At 36.6% G+C, this 21,325-nt stretch overlaps 1 protein-coding gene across 3 annotated transcripts in view; it reads right to left on the reverse strand.

The window, feature by feature from the left end:
- The window catches only part of LOC127429336 (RNA-binding protein 27-like), a 42,010-nt gene extending 20,685 nt beyond the window's left edge, over positions 1 to 21,325 (reverse strand). For 2 of the 3 annotated variants that reach the window (XM_051678309.1, XM_051678307.1), the window contains exons 1-10: positions 21,142 to 21,325; positions 20,452 to 20,570; positions 13,904 to 14,025; positions 13,006 to 13,085; positions 11,258 to 11,454; positions 5,950 to 6,252; positions 3,227 to 3,445; positions 1,746 to 1,928; positions 896 to 1,042; positions 613 to 757 (exon numbers count right to left, since the gene is read on the reverse strand). In XM_051678309.1, the coding sequence (XP_051534269.1) occupies positions 613 to 757; positions 896 to 1,042; positions 1,746 to 1,928; positions 3,227 to 3,445; positions 5,950 to 6,252; positions 11,258 to 11,454; positions 13,006 to 13,085; positions 13,904 to 14,025; positions 20,452 to 20,570; positions 21,142 to 21,200 (1,574 nt within the window). In that variant the 5' untranslated portion in view covers positions 21,201 to 21,325. The remainder of the gene's footprint in view (positions 1 to 612; positions 758 to 895; positions 1,043 to 1,745; positions 1,929 to 3,226; positions 3,446 to 5,949; positions 6,253 to 11,257; positions 11,455 to 13,005; positions 13,086 to 13,903; positions 14,026 to 20,451; positions 20,571 to 21,141) is intronic. The other variant, XM_051678308.1, reaches the window with a different exon arrangement.

Raw genomic sequence — 21,325 nt, forward strand, 5'->3', positions numbered from 1 at the left:
TGTCATGCTGAAGGAGCAACCAATAAAATGTTTAATCTGAAAACAATTAAATGCAGAGTGTTCAAAGATTTTAACCAAAGATTAAAAAAAATGTATACAATAAATTAGTTATAAATATTCACATATCAAAACATACTTAAATTATAAATTTAGAATATCTTTAATTTATTTTATTAAAAATAGCATATTTATTAAAAATTTATTGAAGTGTGTTAAAATCTTGGAACGTTCTGCATTTATATGCTCATTTTTAATTAAGAATATTAATTTCTTGATGTTGAAAACTTTAAACTTCATTATTAAAAATAAATAAATCATTTTTATTTTTAATGTAATAAATTGATTGTCACGATTAATAATTAATAGATTGATTTCATACCTACAAATTAAATAAATCAATTATGAATCATTAAAAATACATTTATAAAAATACATTTTAAACTAATCTAAATTACAACCAATAATATATTATATTCACAATTACATAAACACCTTTTTGAAATCAAAAAGTTCAACTGATAGGGAAAAATGAGCATGTTTCTAATATGGTATGTCACTTAAAGTCTTTTGTCTCCAGACACTGATCTCAGATCAGTTGATTCCAGCACTCACTTGTCCATCCAGGGTTTTTTGGCCTGTGGTCCGGCATCTGGAATCGGCAGACTTCTCTTCCTGTTCTCCTGCTCAGAGTTGTATCTCACCTCACTGCTCAAAACACTCGTGATGGCAGGCTCTGTCTGGATCACGATATTAGCTGCTAAAAAATACAAATAAACCAGAGTTCAACTAGATATAGCCCTTATGGAGGACTGTCAGTTTGAAACTCTATTTCCAAACTTGTATATTAACCAGAATGCAAAACAGCGTGGATCTGATTATTTTACACATCTGATACCTCGGGATGTCTGTCCATCACCAGAGGTGAGGCCGATGAGGTTGGGTCTCTGTGTCTGGATGCGAGGGATAAAATGGCGGTACTGAGCTCTGCCTGGCCCGGTCAGCCCTGGAGATTCTGGGTTATACGCCTCAGGGTCATAGCTGTCTGTATAAGCAAAATGAAAATAATTTTTTTTTAAACCATATGAACAAAAATAAACATTACAAGCACTCAGCATGTGTATTCTTTCTGTTCACATCTGACAAAAGAGAGCACATTCTCAAAAGTGACTGAAAAGTAGATACAACTGTCACTTCTACAATTAAAAATATAGCAACAGCGCTACTCCATGGTCAGAGTCTGTCATTGCAGCCTTCACTAAAGTGAATAAATTCACTGATTTACACACAAGCTCATGAGTTTATTAATCACTTTCTTTAAAGGGGTCATATTCTACAATTGTGTAGTCTTTTTTTCATTGTAAATGTTAAAGAATATCTACAGAGTATATTAAACATTTGTTTTCAAAAGAGTAATGATCAGAGGGTCTGATCAGAAGGTCGGGGTTCAAGCCCCAGCACCGCCAAGATGCCACTGTTGGGCCCTTGAGCAAGGCCCTTGACCCTATCTGCTCCAGGGGTGCTGTATCATGGCTGTCCCTGCACTCTGACCCCAGCTTAGCTGGGATATGTGAAAAAAAGAATTTCACTGTATATGTGCAAATGTATAATGTGTGATAAATAAATATAATTATTAATTACTATTATTAATGAAATTCCTTTTTTAATGATATGACCCCTTTAAAACACAGTCAGTTGTAGAGAAAACACTGCTCATGACAAACATGAAAGCACAGTGGCAGTCTTACATTCAGAGAGAGTGTACTGAGGGTGAAGAGAGGCAGAAGAGGAAGAAGAGGAAGGAGGTGGTGGTGGTGGAGGAGGAGGAGGAGGAGGAGGAGGGGGTCCCGCTCCAGGCAGGGCCAAAGGAGAGGAGGTGCTGGTTCTGGAGTGAGGAGTGTCTATCCCAGTGGCTGGGATCAGAGGAGGTCCTAAAACAAGACACAACAGCAAACTGAAGCACGCTAGACGCTACAGTACTCATATGCTGTTTATTTTAGCACTGGAGGACAGACGTTCTCTCATCAAAGTTAAACATTATTAATGGTTTAATAGCAAATATTACCTACTAATAAAATACTTAGACAGTAACGAATAATAAAACACTTAACATACAGTCTTGAACTGCATAACGTGTCTGGTTATTACATGTAGCGAAAAACTCAAACGCGTGTTTTGAGACTAATTTTATACAAATAATGTGGCCACAACACTTCCAGCCGTATTCATGTAATGGAAAATATCGATGAGTTAAAATATTATTCTGCTCCCAAGAAGAATAATTCTGTTCACTTTTTCTTTTGTTTTTATTGCCAGGAGAATATAACATAATATGACACAATGGTATACACATAAATTAATTAATTCACATTTGATAATCCTGTTTAAAAATTGAAAATACAGGCTAGCCTATCAGCACATTAAAAGAAAGCACAGGTTAAGAGTCTTGTCAGTTTTTGGAAGTTACAGTTGTCCGATTATGCTGCCTGATGATGCTCGCTCATAACGTCAGTGAACATGTTGGTTGTAGCGCCCCTTAGTGGTTAAGAGCTGCTGATGACTCATTCACACAGTGGTTGCAGCAGTAGAAAGCCTAATCTGGTTGAATACCAAGTGTATATAAATAAAAACTTATTTGTATTGTCAATTACCATTTTTGTGGCCAATGGCGGAACTTGCAACCTAAAGGGCCTCGCACACCAGACGCGTCTGGCGGACGACACGGCGCTAGCAAAACAATTGTTTTCTATGAATGTTCGCACAAAGAAAGAAACCGCGTAATAAACGGCTCCATTTTTAACCGTTAAGTTTGCGCAGTCGTACCGGTTTCATACACCAACCTGCAAACTCATCAACGTCACTTTGTTCATTTTTGCAGAAGTGCAAATACCTTCTTAAATTTTGTCTGTACGGTGTCGAGATTCAAAATTTTGGATTGCAAAAACACATCCTGTGTGTGATACCCGTGTCTTGTCCTACCCGCAATGCTTCTCGTCTGGTGTGCGACCGGCTTCATATTGCAAACCTATTTTATTTTTTAAAAAATGCACTTCTTAAAGTTGTAAAAATGTTATTGCTATATACTGTAGCATAATAGCATTTCCCTTCTGTTGTGTATTTGCTGCAAATATTTTCTCTGGAAGGAGTGAATAATTTAGCAAAAACAAGTTCTTTTTTCAGGATAAACCTGGTCTTAGATTAACATGCTGAAAATTAAAACCCCACTCACCTGGCATGGGGTAGATGCCCGGAGGTGGAGGCTGCCCGTGAGGGGGCGGGGGCATGCGCATGCGCGGAGGAGGTTCAGTCATGGGCGGCATGGGCATCCGTGGCAAGCTGGGTGGGGGTGGAAATGGTATCATAGTAGGAAGGGTGACGTCATCCACGATCAGAGGGTCATTACCGTGGTCGAAGGGACACAGGTCACCTCGAATACAAAATCCTTTCTCTGCTCAGACAGTGCACAACAAAAAAAGACAACATTTTTCAAAGTTACATTAAAGCTAACACAAAGTCATTCAGGTCATTCTCTTTGATTGCATCTTTTTTTTTTTTTCATCTAGTAAAAGTGAATGGTGACTGAGGTGGTCATTCTGCCTGAAAAACATCTGCACAGAAGAAAGGGGTGAGTAAATGATGGCAGAATTTACATTTTGGGGGAACTATTCCTTTAATATACAGTAAGTATTGTATTTACATATTACATTATTCAATTGGCATAGTTAATTATGTATCAGTCTTACATACTGCTGAGTAACTCAACGTGACATATCAAAGCTTCTTTAGTGCGATCATTACACAATCAAGCTAATCATCCATCGTCCCTGTGGATGTTTCCTCAAACTCCCACTAGTGTGAAAAATACCCCTGCTCCACAGAGACGGGGTGGAAAATATAAACACTGCCACTTTAATATAGCTCCCAGGAGGCCAAGCGGAGACACTTCTATGCCAAAGTCATTAGTGAAAATGACTTGACTTATTTAACCATTTAATTATTTATTTTTATACACAATGATCACTCGATGACTTTATAGATGTTACAGCTTCATTTTCTGTTAATGCATGATTTCCTGTAAAGCTGCTTTGAAATGATGTGTGTTGTGAAAAGCGCTCTACAAATAAAAACGACTTGACTAGTGATGCGCTAGAAACAGACAACATGATGGGTAAAATGTGACACTTCAGTGTTACGAGGTGTGGATGTTCAAGGAATCTGCTTCCAAGAGGCTTTGACTTGTATGAAGTTTTTCGTTTGTCACTTAATATACATTAGTTTTCGACTGTTGTGCCAATGATATGTTCAGACAGGGTCATAGACAGCAGGAAAAACAAAACTAAACTCAAATAATAAATTAGAACTAACCAAATAATCGTGCATATTAAGGATAGTAAAATAAATAGGCTTAGCAACATTAAAAAGGGATAAAAAATGCAGATTTCTTTTGTTGTTGATGTCAATATCAGACAATTCATGCTCCAAAAAGTATTTGGACATGTAAGCGTCACTTCATTTATGAATGTCATTGCATTATTAGTAGATAGACAAAATATCAAACCAAATGGCATTTATTTTAAAGAAAGAGCACAAGTACACTTTTCAATAAAAAAAATAAAAAAAACATTCCAAAACGAAGAATCTTCGGTTTGAAAGAATAAAACAACAAGTTACACTTTTAGGTAGTCAAACGTTAGTGAAACATGTCCATAGTTAATGTGATGAACTACACCTGAGCGGAGTCAGAAATTAAATTGGGCAAAAGTGACAAAAATGCCAGAGATTTCAAATGTGGGGGCAAAAAGTGCCACTGTAATGAGTTCCTGTGTTTTTTTATTTGTAGCTTCTGATATAGTTCTTAATATTCTGTCCAAGACCTAATTAGTTATGCATATTATTGCACAGAATACAAGTTAATGTTGATTTTATTTTATTGGTAACAGCCTAAATATTCAAATTAAGAATGTATTTTAACGGGGGTATGGGTAGCTCAGCGAGTATTGCCGCTGACTACCACCCCTGGAGTCGCGAGTTCGAATCCAGGGTGTGCTGAGTGACTCCAGCCAGGTCTCCTAAGCAACCAAATTGGCCCGGTTGCTAGGGAGGGTAGAGTCACATGGGGTAACCTCCTCGTGGTTGCAGATTAGTTGTTCTCGCTCTCAATGGGGTGCGTGGTAAGTTGTGCGTGGATCACAGAGAGTAGCATGAGCCTCCACATGCTGCGAGTCTCCACGGTGTCATGCACAATGAGCCACGTGATAAGATGCACAGATTGACTGTCTCAGAAGCGGAGGCAACTGAGACTTGTCCTCCGCCACCCGGATTGAGGTGAGTAACCGTGCCACCACGAGGACCTACTAAGTAGTGGGAACTGGGCATTCCAAATTGGGGAGAAAATGTGATAAAAAATTTACAAAAAAGAATATATTTGAACAAATTAAATTGAAATGAATTTGAAGCATTTGGCATGAAAGGATCTTGCAGAGTGATTTCACGTTTAGAAAAAATATGCCCTCATAAAGGTAAAAAAAAAAAAACCCTGTATGAAGACTTCATTCATCCACTCAAAAATCAGTCATTGCAAAAATGGCTCCAAAAAGTAAAGGTAGTTCTGAGAAAAACTTTAGCATCATTTGTTTGCAGATGCAACTTGCTTAGATCTTTTGTATCCAATGCAATGACATTCATACATTTCATACAAGTGTTAAATATTTTTCAGGGCCACTGGATATCTGTAAACTCTCATTCTAAATCAAATGTAACACATCTGGAACTCTCTACAATTAGTTGAATAACTAGAACCATGGAAGACTTTAGAAGTTCTACAAAACCTCTCATAAAATGCAAAAACCAAATAGATAAGCTTCCCTGTTATATACACACATATATACACATATATACATATATATATATAAATATATATTAAGGATATAATTGTACTGTTATAATTCTTACCGTCGTAGTCTCTGCAGCGATGTTTGGGTACACTCTTCTTGTTGAACGTCTTGCCGTCTGTGCGGTTGCTGAAGTATGTGGACCAGCTCTCTGAGGTGCTGTCGGGCAGGTGAGCCGGTGCTACCACGGTTACGGCATTGGGGACGGCGGGGCTCCCAGAGGAGGGGAACTGATGCTGGGGTAAAGGCAGAGGGAGCAGGGGGGGTGGATGAGACTGCTGGTGGTGTTGGTTACCCATGTGGGCAGAGGAAGGGTTGTAAGGTTCCGCATCCTTCCGCTCCTGCTCGAATTTGGTTCTGTGCTCTGTTGAAATGAAGCACATTTCAAGGTGCACCAAGTCTTTTTTTTTCCTCAAAAAAAGTTTTACAAACAAAGAAATGAATTGAACCTAGTTATATAATTTGAGTTGCATATAGTTTGAATTATGCACACTCGCATAAGATGAAGAATCCAGTCATATCAGTAGCCTAATAAAAACAGTTTAGCATTTTACTTTTTTTATTCTTATTTTTTTCTGAATTATTCCAGGTTTAAAACAAGTCAAGCTCAATCGATAGCATTTGTGGCATAATGTTAATAAGCCAACCAAAAAAAAAAAAAAAAATGGACTCGTTCCTCCTTTAATAAAAAAAACAAAAAAGTGAGGCTTAAATAAACATACAGTAAAATGATGGGACACATCTTGTAAAGATAATGTGCTGTAAGTAGGGCTAGGTATATTAATAATAATTTTAAAAAAAAACAATTCTACCCCAATAAAAAAATTTTTGTATTTATCGTGATCTTCATTTGAACGATTCCCATACTGATTCTTAAAATCACAAGATCAATCTTTTATGCAAGGGGTGCTCATTACCTCGATCGCGATTGACCAGTCGAACACAAGACAACTGGTTGATCCCATTAAAGGTGCCGTAAGCGATTTCTTCATGGAAAACTATGCAAAAATTTGTTCCACCTCCCTGTGAGATATTAATTAAATAAGTATGCTGAGATATCTCAGTGACAGCTGTACACTTTGTAAACAGCAAACAAAAATGTGAGACAATGACGCTTTTCACCTGTCAATCATTTTGCTCATTCTCATAGTGTTGTATTTGAAGCGGATCATTGAGGCTATGATTCATAATGTTTGACAGTTGAGGGCGCTATTGTGCCACTGTTGAATTTGACAGCCACAGGAACAAACAATGCTGCTCTTTTGCTCAGTTTTGGTCTCAAAATTATCTTTGGAGGGCAGGGTTTTGGAATGAGGGGGCGTGGCTAATTCAACGCTCAGTCACGTGAAAGCTTCAGAACGCTAAATCGCTTGCAGGCACTTTTAACATGACAAAAGGAAAAGAGAATAGACAGAGAAACTACATAAATAGCGAGAATCTTAACCTCTTCAACTTTGGAGCATTTTAGGGCTGCCACCAGCAATTTATCAAACTCAAATTTAAAAGCTCACCATTTATACATACTGTGGACTAACTGGCAAAAATGTATCCATTTTTTTTTCTTCAGAACCCCCATAAAAATAATTGTATAAGATTACAATATTATGATAAATAGAATAATTTTTTTTATTTTAATTTGTAAGCATGTAATTCTGGTTCTGTTCACCTGATTCTGTGTCTTATGTTATTCCACTAGATGGCAGCAAGTACTAGAAAAAAATCATTTTTGCTTTATCACCTTCCTTCACAAAACGCCGATCTGAAATGTAGGTGGCGCTATAATGCATTTTAGCCCTCGCAGATGTGCTCGTTCATAGACATAGGGTCTAATATTTTGTTCATGGACCATGAATTGAAAGTTTCAAAGAATATCTCAGCCTCTGAGTGGACTAGAAGCTCATTATAAAACAAAGCTGAGATCCTCCCCTTCGCAATGATGTATAGCATTTTATCATCAATAGTCGATAACGTATATTTCTGATCATTTGTTTAGCATGCTTTTCCTGCAGGATTGCATATTTTATTCTGGACATTGAAGATATAACACTGGATTATTCACACAAGCAAGCTCACAGACAAGAAAACAATGGCTCATTTTTTAGAGAACTGCCTAAGGTAAAAGCAGATTGTGCGAGCAGGGTGGGGCTGAGTGGCGTCTGGGCAGAGCGAGGCCGGGAATATAAGTGGTGAATGAGTTCCACATGTGTGCCACACCGGTCTCGCATTCCAGTGAGGGTCCCAGCTACCTCCTTGCCCATCTTGTGAACCTCGTTACATAGATATAAAGTTTTTAGCTATCTGGAGCTTACAGCAGCAGTTATTGGTGCATAAAAGAGACGTTTGTATTTGATGTCTTTCAAATATCATATTTCACTTTTTGATTGTTTTGAAAATCTTTTCAACTGTGGTATTAGTTTGAGTTTATTGTTCAGCCATGGCTGAAAATACATCTTTGTTCTTCTCACACACACAAAACATTGCGCATTTGTGTCCTATAATTTCGTCCTGATGGAAGGAGCTGGAATGTACCATTGAGAGGGTGTGTTGTGTCATTTGTAATTAACAAGGCCTTCCTGTATACTGCCCTTTAAATATCATCTAGTGATCTTTGTTTGACACCCACAATTATCCCTGCTGTTTTTACAATTCCTAAATAGGAATTCCAGAGTTCCTATTTAAAAGTGCAACTAGTGCCATATCATCTGCGTATTTAAATAATTTAAAATCCCTGCTATTCAAATTAATTTCATTTGTGTAGATAAAAAAAAAGTTCACTCATTTAGACAAACTCACTGTGGGCGATCAATTAAAAAATTCTTAATCCAAAGAACTATTGCTCTACTTACACCCAAATCTAGAAGACGCTTTAAAAGAAGATGTATCTGTATTGTATTAAAAGCGTAACTGTAATCAATAAATACAATTCGGGCATAGGCTTTTGGCTGTTCTAAATGACTAGTGATTGTACAGTTGAAGTCAGAAATTTACATGCACCTTAGCCAAATACATTTAAACTGAGTTTTTCACAATTCCTGACATATAACAGTAGAAAACATTCCCTGTCTTAGGTCAGTTAGGATCACTATTTTATTTTAAGAATGTGAAATATAAGAATAATAGTAGAGAGAATTATTTATTTCTGCTTTTATTTCTTTCATCACATTCCCAGTGGGTTAGAAGTTAACATACACTTTGTTAGTATTTGGTAGCATTGCATTTATATTGTTTAACCTGGGTCAAATGTTTTGTGAGAAGCTTGTGGAAGGCTACCCAATAAGTTGCTGGAATTTTGGCCCATTCCTCCAGACAGAACTGGTGTAACTGAGTCAGGTTTGTAGGCCTCCTTGCTCGCACATGCTTTTTTCAGTTCTGCCCAGAAATGTTCTATCGGACTGAGGTCAGAGCTTTGTGATGGTGACTCCAATAGCTTGACTTTGTTGTCCTTAAGCCATTTTGCCACAGCTTTAGAGGTATGCATGGGGTCATTGTCCATTTGGAAGACCCATTTGCAACCGAGCTTCAACTTCTTGGCTGATGTCTTGAGATGTTGCTTCAATATATCCACATAATTTTCCTTCCTCATGATGCCATCTATTTTGTGAAGTGCCCCAGTCCCTCCTGCAGCAAAGCACCCCCACAACATGATGCTGCCACCCCCATGCTTCACGGTTGGGATGGTGTTCTTCGGCTTGCAAGCCTCACCCTTTTTCCTCCAAACATAACGATGGTCATTATGGCCAACAATTTTTGTTTCATCAGACCAGAGGGCATTTCTCCAAAAATAAGACCTTTGTCCCCATGTGCACTTGCAAACTGTAGTCAGGCTTTTTATGGTGGTTTTGGAACAGTGGCTTCTTCCTTGCTGAGCAGCCTTTCAGGTTATGTCGATATAGGACTCATTTTACTGTGGATATAGATCCTTGTCTTCGTGTTTCCTCCAGCATCCTCACAAGGTCCTTTGCTGTTGTTCTGGGATTGATTTGCACTTTTCGCACCAAACTACGTTCATCTATAGGAGACAGAATGCGTCTCCTTCCTGAGCGGTATGATGGCTGCATGGTCCCATGGTGTTTATACTTGCGTACTATTGTTTGTACAGATGAACGTGGTACCTTCAGGCGTTTGGAAATTGCTCCCAAGGATGAACATTTTTCTGAGGTCTTGGCTGATTTCTTTTGATTTTCCCATGATGTCAAGCAAAGAGGCACTGAGTTTGAAGGTAGGCCTTAAAATATATCCACAGGTACACCTCCAATTGACTCCAATTAGCCTATCAGAAGCAAATTAACTAATTGCCTAAAGGCTTGACACCATTTTCTGGAATTTTCCAAGCTGCTTAAAGGCACAGTTAACTTAGAGTATGTAAACTTCTGACCCACTGGAACTGTGATATAGTCAATTAAAAGTGAAACAATCTGTCTGTAAAAAATTGTTGGAAAAATTACTCGTGTCATGCACAAAGTAGATGTCTTAAAAGACTTGCCAAAACTATAGTTTGCTAATATCAAATCTGTGGAGTGGTTAAAAAAATTAGTTTTAATGACTTCAACCTAAGTGTATGTAAACTTCTGACTTCAACTGTATCTACCATGGTAAGTGAAGCGTCCTCTGTCCCTCTATGAGGGCAACAAAATAAACTGTACAGTCAAATTCCAGAGAATGAGAGCTTTCATTTGATATATGATGTCTATTTAAGCGCTATTTTAAAGACATTTATATTTATATTAATATTTCTACCTCAATCACTAGGTGGCACTTATTTGCGACTGGGATGTTTTAAGGCCTTACTTTGTTATTTTATGTAACAAACGCAGAAGTAATGGTTATCTATGAAACGTTTTTCTAATTTGAAGCTTTCTAAACAGATTCTAAGCTTTCAAACAATATCACATATGCCTGACTAATGTAAATGGCTACTTGAGCATTTTAAGCGTAAACTTGTTTTGCGATATAGCGCCCCCTTTTAGAGCTGAACAGGTTAAAGATCACTTTTTTATTTCTGCATTTCTGTAACCGCGCACTGTTAGACTTTTTATTTTATTTTCGAATGTTTACTTAAAAACTTGATCCTGCTTTTAAAAACTTTAATCACTGTTTTCTTAATTGAAATCTTTGTTATATTGTTTTTATTTGTTCTATTGCATGGAATTTGTTTCTCTGTTCTTTATTAACCGTTTACTTGTCATGAATAATTACTTGAGAACTTGAGACAATATTTACTCAGATTAGTTATTATTTTGTTGTGGTATCGAAATTGGTATTGAGAATCGTCAAATTGCTTTCATATGCAAGCAAAATGGACAAAATAACTGAAATACCTAAATTAATTGGAATTGAATCAAATCTATCAAATCTGGATTAGTAGTCACCTCTCCTCTGATTGTGTTCTTTCTCTCGACTCTTTCCACGGCTGCTGCTGCGACTGCGACTCCTGCTGCGACTGTAGCTCCTCCCCCGTAAGCTCCCGCAACGCCGCTCGTGTCGCTCCCGATACAATTCTCCGCTCTTCCCATGACGGTCCAATTCCCGCCACTTACGATCATCTCTCCTGCGGTCATCTCTAACCCTGAGGTGATACACATTGAGGGTCTCAGGACAGAAGTTTTCATATTAGGCAGCTTTGCTACTGCCAATACAAGACCTATAATTTCTATTTATTTTGCTTTATTCAGAGTTAACTTTGTTATCTGCTGCTACATGTTGAACATTAGTAGTGTACATTACCTACAAAGGTCAACAGAAAGAAAAGGTCAACACAAAAAAAAGAAGTAAAACTAGAGAAAAGAGAATAGCAAACACCCACACAAAACAATAATAATAATAATAAAAAATAAAAAAACCTTCTATGAGTGGAAAGATTCACACTCTGCAAGGTGTAGAATACATATGACCTAACTCTAGGGATGCACCGATCCGATACCTGGATCGGTATCGGCTCCAATACTGAAGCTTTTAGACGGATCGGGTATCGGTCCGACGAGCCCTATCCAAATCCGATACTGTGTTATCTGTGCTATATTAGTCATGTTCGTTACTGTCAAGCTCCAAAAATGACATAAAAGAACCATAAAAACACCATTAAAGCAGTTCATATGACTCGTGCATTTTATTCAAAGCCACTTGAAGACATGTGATTGCTCTGTGAATCACAGAAGGCTGTGTTTAATAAGTAAATATATAGCATGCGCAGCGCCAGCGCGTTAGTGAATGGTGCTGCTCTGTTGACACAAACTCACGCACAGGCTGGGGATGCACTCGCTGCTATTTTTAGCCTTCACAGCGGTGCACAATATTTGAGCGCTACTCAAGAACAGCATCTCAGATGTAGATGCTCAATAGTTCGGTTCACTTATAATATGCATTTAGAACGGACATTTTTCCAGAATTTGAATAAGAAGTGAATTAAACTACTGTGAACTTGCCTACAAACTGGCACATACAGGACTTCCTGGAGAGTTCAGAATGTCAAAATAAAAGCGTGAGGGTTTAAAAAGTGCACGATTGAAATATATTACTGCTGTACTTAAAATTAAATTAAAAGTCAATAATATTAATATTAATAACAATTTATTATTATTATTGTCATCATAAGTATTTGTTTACAATTTATAACAATATTTAAGTTGAATGGGTTCCAAAAAATAACTGTGTGAATGAAAAGTGGACTGATGTCTTACAACTAAATTGAACAAAAAAGAGATCTGAATGCAAGTTGAAACATTTATATAAAAAAAAAGAAAACACTGGTTTCTTTTGTACTGAAGACTTGAAGACTGGAATTACTGTTGATTTTGCTGCTACATTATCCATTATACTAGTTCATAATAAAGCGTTTCTTAATAAGCTATATATTTATATTGAAATAATGTGTAGGTAGAGGTTTGTGTTTCTTTACATATTAAAGGGTACTCCCAATTAGTTCCACACAATAATGTAAAGATATTCTAAACTGATTATGCGAAAAAACAACACTGGTATTGGCTTGGGATCGGTATCGGCCGATACTGAGATTTTCGAAATCGGAAGAGAAAAAGTGGTATCGGTGCATCCCTCCCTAACTCATATGAAAATCTATTAATACAGAAACAGTATAAGGAAGCAGCTGTCGGAGACCAACCTTGATTCGTTGAAGTCTGAACGATTCCTTAATGGGCTTCTTCTTCTTCTGTTATCTCGATCATCTGCAATAGGACTAGCCTGAAAAACATAAATGCTACTTTTCAGAGGCCCCAAAAAGTACTTGGACGGTGAAACTAACCTGTGCATAGCAAATTATTCAATGTAAAATTGTCAAATAATGGTATTACTTTGGTCTAGGAACATGGCGAATGAAGGAAGGCACTGGGTTCAATAAAAATGACATTTCTTACACTAGTTTAACTCTTAATGATTTTTATGTTGAGTATATAAAATTGACTTATCAACTAAATGTGATATGGCTAAATCCTTGTTGAAAAAGATGTATTGCTGTTACGCCTGTACACCTGCTCTCTGTTTAATAGTATATAATAAGCAGTTTTCTTCTTTTAAGCAAATTATTTCTAGTACGCTGTAGTTTTAAAATTATAAAAGCATAGTTCTGCTTAAGCAATATAATCAAAATAATATCTAATTTTATTCATACATGCAACAATTCAAAAAAACACACTAAACTACAAACACGCTTATTCTGTGCAATTTGACATTTTTTGTGTCAATTATATTCACGATGTCCATCAAAACTGAGTGTGAGCAGTGAAGCAAAATAGACTCGGCTCCGATGTGAAAACGCTAACCTGTTAACATTGGGTGGTGAAAAAAATATGCACTGCTTCTGCGTAAGGTGTGCAAGAGGCATAACACTACAGAGATAAGAGTTGCGCACATACAGTAAGTGCAGCGTGCAGCTCGTGCAGTCTATTTATGTAACTAATTAAATTGCAGCCTTTGCAGCTTGATAATTGCACTATGCAATATTGCGATTTTTATTTTATTCTGATTAATCGTTCAGCCCTAAAAAAGCCATATGATTTTACCTCTTCCTTCACCTCGATCTTCTGCACTAAAAGGGTTTTGCTCTCCTCTTTAGCAGGTGGATTTCCCAAAAAATGTTTGGTGGTCAGACATTCAAAGAGTTTATCCACAAACCCTGTAGTCTCTGTGAAAGTGAAAAGCGTAAAACAATTAATATTTTCAGCAAACATCGTGAAATGCATGAAAATCAATCTTCTACACAGTTAATAAAGTCATTTATTTAATGTTTTGCTGTTCAATACTTTACATTGTTCTTAAACGTTACACTGCAACCTTTCGCCAAGAAGCTAAAGTTTTACGGTTACCAATGCCATTATAAAAATACACTATTTGTAGAAGCATTTGTCACCCCAGGTTAATTTATTCCATAAATGAAAGTGTTAGACAATAGGTGGGTCACTGAGAAAATCGAGTAGTATTTGTTCTTGCTCATCTGATCCTAATATGGCGGCCATATTGTAAGGAGATACCACCCTTGTGTAGAATAAAACAGCTTTTTCTAGGCTACTGAAAGTGTAAATAAAGTGTAAATTACATATCCAAAAACGTGTCAAAAGTATGATTAATTTCTTCAAGGTTAAAATATATTAGTGCACCTTTTATAACATAAGGCTCATACATCCATTTATACTTGACAATAGCCTAAAAATGTTTAAATGTTTAAAAGGGTTATGAAATGGAGAATCAAATTTCACTTGATATTTAGACATATAAGAGGTAACTGTATTATTAAAACATCCTGTAAATTTCAGAACTCAAAACTTCCTCCCCAGTCTAAAAAGAACATTTATAGTTACCACCCTGCTGAAACATCTCGCTTTGAAATCTGTGTTCGTGACATCACGAGACATTGCTCATTTGTATTTACACTTCCCACAACATGCATCATTACACCCTTGGCCCCGCCCACTGGTGCTCAGTTCGAGAGAGCAGTACAGACAGGCCTAGTGTGGCTAACTATTCCTGAACACCAAAGAGGACCCATCTGAACTATTTTGAATTATTTTGTATATAAACATGAACTACACAGACTCTTTGGCCGCTGCCATGTATCTTGCTGCTTTTAAAAGACACGGTGTCAATTTAAAACGCTGAAAGGGAGATGCCATTCTCTTTCATTCAGCTGCTGCCTCTCGTCATGGACGCATTCTTTCGCACATTTGCACTATTTTTAATTGTTGGTGTATGTAAACATGAACTAGATGGACGTCTTTGACCGTTTGTATGTGTTTCCGGCGATGTGTGACTCAGTGGGCTTTCAGTATGTGTGCGTCATTTCACCGTGCTTTGGACTATGTTTGTGCATTGTTTCTGGCTCATATCAGTGTGGATTGTTTGTGAAACGGTCATAATACTGCTTTGCAAAGGAACTGTTATTGAATGATGGGGCAGTTTAAAACACTTGGACCCCATCAAAAACATAAGTAAATCGTTTCATTCATGAATATTTCAACTGTCATGACTGTTTGATAGATAATGGTGCTGATGTGCTTGAGTGAACAGTTTAATATTTTCGGATGCAATGTGTTGGATGTGCATTGCGTAAACCCTGTCTTTTAGTTTTATAATGTTGAGGGGCTTGTGTTCATTCTCTTCCGATTGAGTTTGCAGAATTTGAGGGGCTGCATGATGTTCGCCAATCAGAACAGTGGCCATTTACGTTGAAGTTTTAAAGAGGCCATGAGGTCAAAACAGAGCGTTTCAGACAGAGGGCCAAAAACAGGGTGGAAAATGATCATATACTACTAAATTATGACTGTTTTGGTGCATAGAAATGTATAACATTATCAGTGGATCTCAGGGAAGATAATAACATATATAAAATTAGTGCCCAACCGATATATCGGCCAGCCAATATTAGCCTTTCACCGATATATCGGTATCAGCGTATATTTTACCGATATGAAAACTTTTTTTCAAAACATATAATGCAGAAAACAACGCTTTAGAATTGTTGTCATAGCGTAGTTTGTCCAGCAGAGTGCGCTCTGACTCCATTGTTTACAGAGCTGACTCTGAGCTGATGGTGGCTCTGCAGACAGGGCGGAGTTGAGCGGTGTCTCGGTAAGTTAACTAGTTTGTGAAATACATACTGGAAACTTAAACAATGACCCCATCATTTTCCCTTTTCAATATAACTAAAATAACATTAACCTTGTCCCTGACAACCATGTCACTCATGTCTGTTTGCTGTTAGCCAGCTACAGTTTGTCAGTGCAGTCAGTAATGTAGCAGATTGAAAGGTAAACATCAGAGCATCTTTTTGCAGCTCAGCAGACAACGGTGTGGTGGTGGATTGTGTCTGATGAGAGTTGATTTCATGCTATGTTGTTACCTAGTTGGTGAGACACAATGCTGGAAAGTAAAATAAACAACGTCCGTCTTTTACTCTCTGTGACAACGAGCTTATAGCTAACTAGCTAATCATGTAGCTACGTTTCCATCCAGTTTTAGCGCGTCAAAATAAAGCTGATGGAAATGCAAATTATCGCTAAAATTTCACAAGTGTCGACATAACATTTTTCCGCTTAACTCAAGCGCATAAACTCTATGTCGATACATCAAATGTCACAAAAAACTGGTTTGGAAACACTTTTTGTCGAGAAAAATGGAATTAACGCAAAAATGAAGTGTCACATGACAGAATTTACCCCAATCATTAGCCTGTGTTAATCATGACGACAAGGTATACATCCTTGAAAGCCAATTTATTGTACGTGATTATGGATTGATCTGAACGGCATAAAGATCCGATCACCGAAAACATGACGCTTCCAGGATTGCCAACAAAAATATCTCGTATCAAGACATGCACATTGACAAGTGCACGGAGAACAAATGAGAGGCCACTCTTTGCGATTAATTTAATCATGGTAGACATCCGTTTATTTATTGAAGTTGCTTTTCCACACCATTCAAAATAATAGACAGCAGTCATAGAATTAGCCCACAATACAAAAAAACATATTTCTGTGCACAAAGATGTTTTAAATTAAAAATAAATACACAATACTAGAAGAAAAGCTTCAGTGTGCTTTTTTGGAACACTAACATATAGCCCAATTCTATACAATTATTGTTCAGCTTACTTTTGAAAAAATGCTGGCAAAATTCCCTGTATTAAATCAAATAAATTACCAAACGAAAAACGCATTAAATTAAAAAAATTAATTACCAAACGAAAAATATATATATTTTTAGACCTATATATGCCTTTTCTTTACACAAACTTAAATTAGCCGTACCCTGTTCTGTAGACGAATAAAGTCGGCTGAATGACATTTTCTACACTTCAAGACTATAAACTATCAGAACTATTTGACCAATGCTGAGTTCACTTTCAGAAAACCAGCTTTTGAACATTTTAAAACTTTAAAATATTTTAAATCTAACCCTCTTTACCTCGGATCGCATTTGCTGAGCTTCTTCAGAAAATGTAAATTGCATTATGACGCTAAAATTAATTTTAGAAGTTCAGTTGGTTGTTAAAAGTTGTGGGACAAATATGCGGGACATAATGCAGTTGTGATGGCGATGCTTTAGCTTAGATGATTGTTCAAAATAGCCTATTGAATATCAGGAATTCATCATATGTAAACCCTGATATTACACCGCATCAATTTTTCTTTAGTAGCTGTGCACACATCATATACACATCAATGGATGGTCCTTATACTAAGACAGTAAGCTGGCTAATTTCAATGAATTATCTCAATACTCTCCCTATTTTACCAAAACTTCGGAGGAAAAAAAATTAGGGACATCTGGGAGGCGAATTAGTGATAAACACATATTTCTGTATGGAAACGGCTTAAGGGCAGATTTCTTTTGCGATAAACCAAAACTTATGTGACAAAGTGTTTTTTTTAGGCATGACGTCATCACGCACACCATTTTTATCGATAAAAGGCCATTTGAATGGAAACAGGCAGAAGACGGCAAATTTCGCCAAACGTTTTTTACGCATTTTCACTTTGTCGATAACAAAATAGCGCAAAAAGTGGATGGAAACTAGGCTATTGTTGTCAGCTGAATGGAAGCTAATGTGTAAACATGTATCCACCAAACTGTTTTGTTCAAGATTCACAGTTTGGTACCCCCATCAACTGAACAATTCCAGTCATTGCATTAATAAAATGTAATATTTAAAAGTCTGATTTTCCACCATTGAAAGTTTCCCCTGAACTTCTAAGCAGAATACGGTGTAACACCACTGCTTATCTGTTTATCTTGACTCAGCAGTATCAATATAGTCAGCATTTGACTGATACTACACAGTACTGATGTTTATTTAGCTATTTATTTGATTTTTATTTATTCTTTATTTTAATGGTCAGCAATAGACTGATACTAAACAGTACTGATGTTTATTTAGCTATTTATTTTATTTTTATTTATTCTTTATTTTAATGGTCAGCATTCGACCGATACTAAACAGTACTGATGTTTATTTAGCTATTTATTTTATTTTTATTTATTCTTTATTTTAATGGTCAGCATTTGACTGATACTAGACAGTACTGATGTTTATTTAGCTATTTATTTTATTTTTATTTATTCTTTATTTTAATGGTCAGCATTCGACCGATACTAAACAGTACTGATGTTTATTTAGCTATTTATTTTATTTTTAATTCTTTATTTTAATGGTCAGCATTTGACTGATACTAAACAGTACTGATGTTTATTTAGCTATTTGTTTTATTTTTATTCTTTATTTTAATGGTCAGCATTTGACTGATACTAAACAGTACTGATGTTTATTTAGCTATTTGTTTTATTTTTATTCTTTATTGTAATGGGCAGCATTTGACTGATACTAAACATACAGTACTGATGTTTTTTAAGCTATATATTTTATTTTTATTTATTCTTTATTTTCTCAGTGTTCATTTTTAGAATTTGTTGACAATGTATAATAATAATGTAAAATATTCTTTGATAAAAATATTTGTTTAAGAAAGCAGTCTTCTGAGTACCTTTGCATATTCATATCAGTGCAAAATCCACATAGAAAAGATCTTTTTCATTCCAGCTCAAACATTAAATATATTGGCCACCATATCGGTAATCGGTGAATTTTCCCTCTCTAAAATCGGTATCGGTCTCAAAAATAAAAAATAGCACTTCATGACCCCTTTAAAATAATCACACATGCAAATTTCAGAAACTTCAAGGGGAATTTTTTTTTTTTGTTCATTATTTTTCTGAAGAAAGACAAACATTAATGATAATGAAAGCCAAAATATTAAACACCATGGATCAACATTTACTGAGTAACCCATTATTTTGCAAAGGGGGGTCAAAATTACAATTCACGTCTATGTCCTACAGGTCAAAAACATTACCTTAGAAAGGAAGCAGCATCATTATTTTATTTTACACAGAGATATGCAAATCTATAACTAAAAGCAGTTGACTACAGCACCAAATGTTGCATTATATGCCTGTATATTATGTACCTATAACTCCAGAAGTATTGAAGATATCTTGATATCCTTTTAGATTCTGGTTCTAAACTAACTTTCCTTTTAGTATATTCATCCCAGACACATGGGCTCACAATGTGGCTCCATCTAAAAATTGTTACATTTTACAAATTTTCAATGGTCGAAAATTAAATGTGGGTCACATGGTATGAAGCTTGCCTTGTAACTAAAATGCACCTTTAGTAATGACAAAATCCCCAAAATACACTATTATTAAAAGGAATAGTTCACTCAAAAATAATAATTCTCATCATTTACTCACCCTTATGCCTTATATCTCACTCACTCACTTTCCTTCTTCCACGAAACACAAAGATATATTCATTGAGATATGATGTCTGTTTGTCCATTGCAAAACAGTTTAAGTGAATGGTGAACAAACTTTGAAGCTCCAAAACAAAAAAAAGCACATAAGGGCAGCACAAAAGTAATCCATAAGACTCCAGTGGTTTAATCCGTCTTCTGAAGCAATCCAATTGGTTTTGGGTGAGAACAGACTAAAATATAACTAAATTTTCACAATAAATCTTGATATCAGCAGTCTCCTTGGCGATCATGATTTCAAGCTCGATTACACTTCCTAGTGTCATCTAGCGCTCTGCATGCGTCAAGCACTAGGACGTGTAATCAAGCTTGAAAACATGATTGTGTCTATTGAGACTGCAAAGGCAAGATGTACAGTGAAAAGGAGTCACATTTTTGTCTGTTCTCACCCAAACCCACACAGATCGTACACAGATGTATTAAACCACTGGAGTCTTATGGATTACTTTTATGCTGCATTTATGTGCTTTTTGGAGATTCAAAGTTTGGTCATCACTCACTTGCACTGTATGTACAAACAGACATCTCCATTTAAATATCTTCGCATTCCACGGACGAAAAAAATCATACGAGTTTGAGATGGCATAAGGGTGAGTAAATGATTAGAGAATGAGCATTTTTGGATGAACTGTTCCTTTAAGAATAAGTGACATGTGGCTCTTCAGTAAACCTCCAGTTGCCACATAGTGACCATTTAAGGACATAAAAGGTCTCAAGTGTGAACTGCATGCCAATACCTTTCTGGAGGAAAACATCCAACTGATCTGCGCACAATGCTCTCAGTTCTTTCTCTGGTTTGTCCTTCTTTACTAAAGCCACAACATAGTTTGCCAGTGCAGATGGGTCAGCATCACATCTGCAAAAGATCACATTTTAATGAATATGTATAATGTGTATGGAGCCACAGACATGCAAAAGACATGAAAGATGGGTGCAGATTAATCCAGAGGTCCTGTTAAAACAAAAATACACAGCCTAATGTCTCTGTAATGTTTAGTAGCAGCTTTACAATGATGCACTGTGGAAGATGCATGAAAAGTTATAGCTAGTGCAACAAACACATTCTGATTTCAAAAATAAAGTGTCTCTCTCTTGATCCCACTCCGAAAACTTTGTGGTTACATGCCAAGACGCTAAATCTAAAAACGTGTGTCCTGACCCTGTCTGGCCCAGTCTGTGAAAACTATCAGGCTGTTTTGATGGCCAACCACTCAAACCCCCTTAGCTTAGCTTCCTGTTACATGGCATCTAACTGGGTGTTTTGTTGATTTATTGAACAAACAGACCTATAGATTAATACAACACATTTTAACTCATAATCAAAGTTAACCTGATCTAATGTCGTTGTATGTAAATGGTTTGAACCCCAGCTAACGTGTTAGCAGGTTAGCAGCGCTGGTTTTAATGTCACTCAGTTCAACACTTACATGGGCTCAAGAAGTTTAGCCAGCCAGGATTTCAAAGCGTCAACATTTTCTATAATCATCCTGACGCGAAAGTGATTAATACTGATAAACGGCTGGGTGTTTATGCAAGATTTCTACTCGCATCGTTTACTGGGCCTGTTGTAGTCACTGGCACGTCGGACGGGTTGCTTGCTTGGAGGTTCAT

This window comes from Myxocyprinus asiaticus, chromosome 38, assembly GCF_019703515.2.
Source record: "Myxocyprinus asiaticus isolate MX2 ecotype Aquarium Trade chromosome 38, UBuf_Myxa_2, whole genome shotgun sequence".
Lineage (NCBI taxonomy): Eukaryota > Metazoa > Chordata > Actinopteri > Cypriniformes > Catostomidae > Myxocyprinus > Myxocyprinus asiaticus.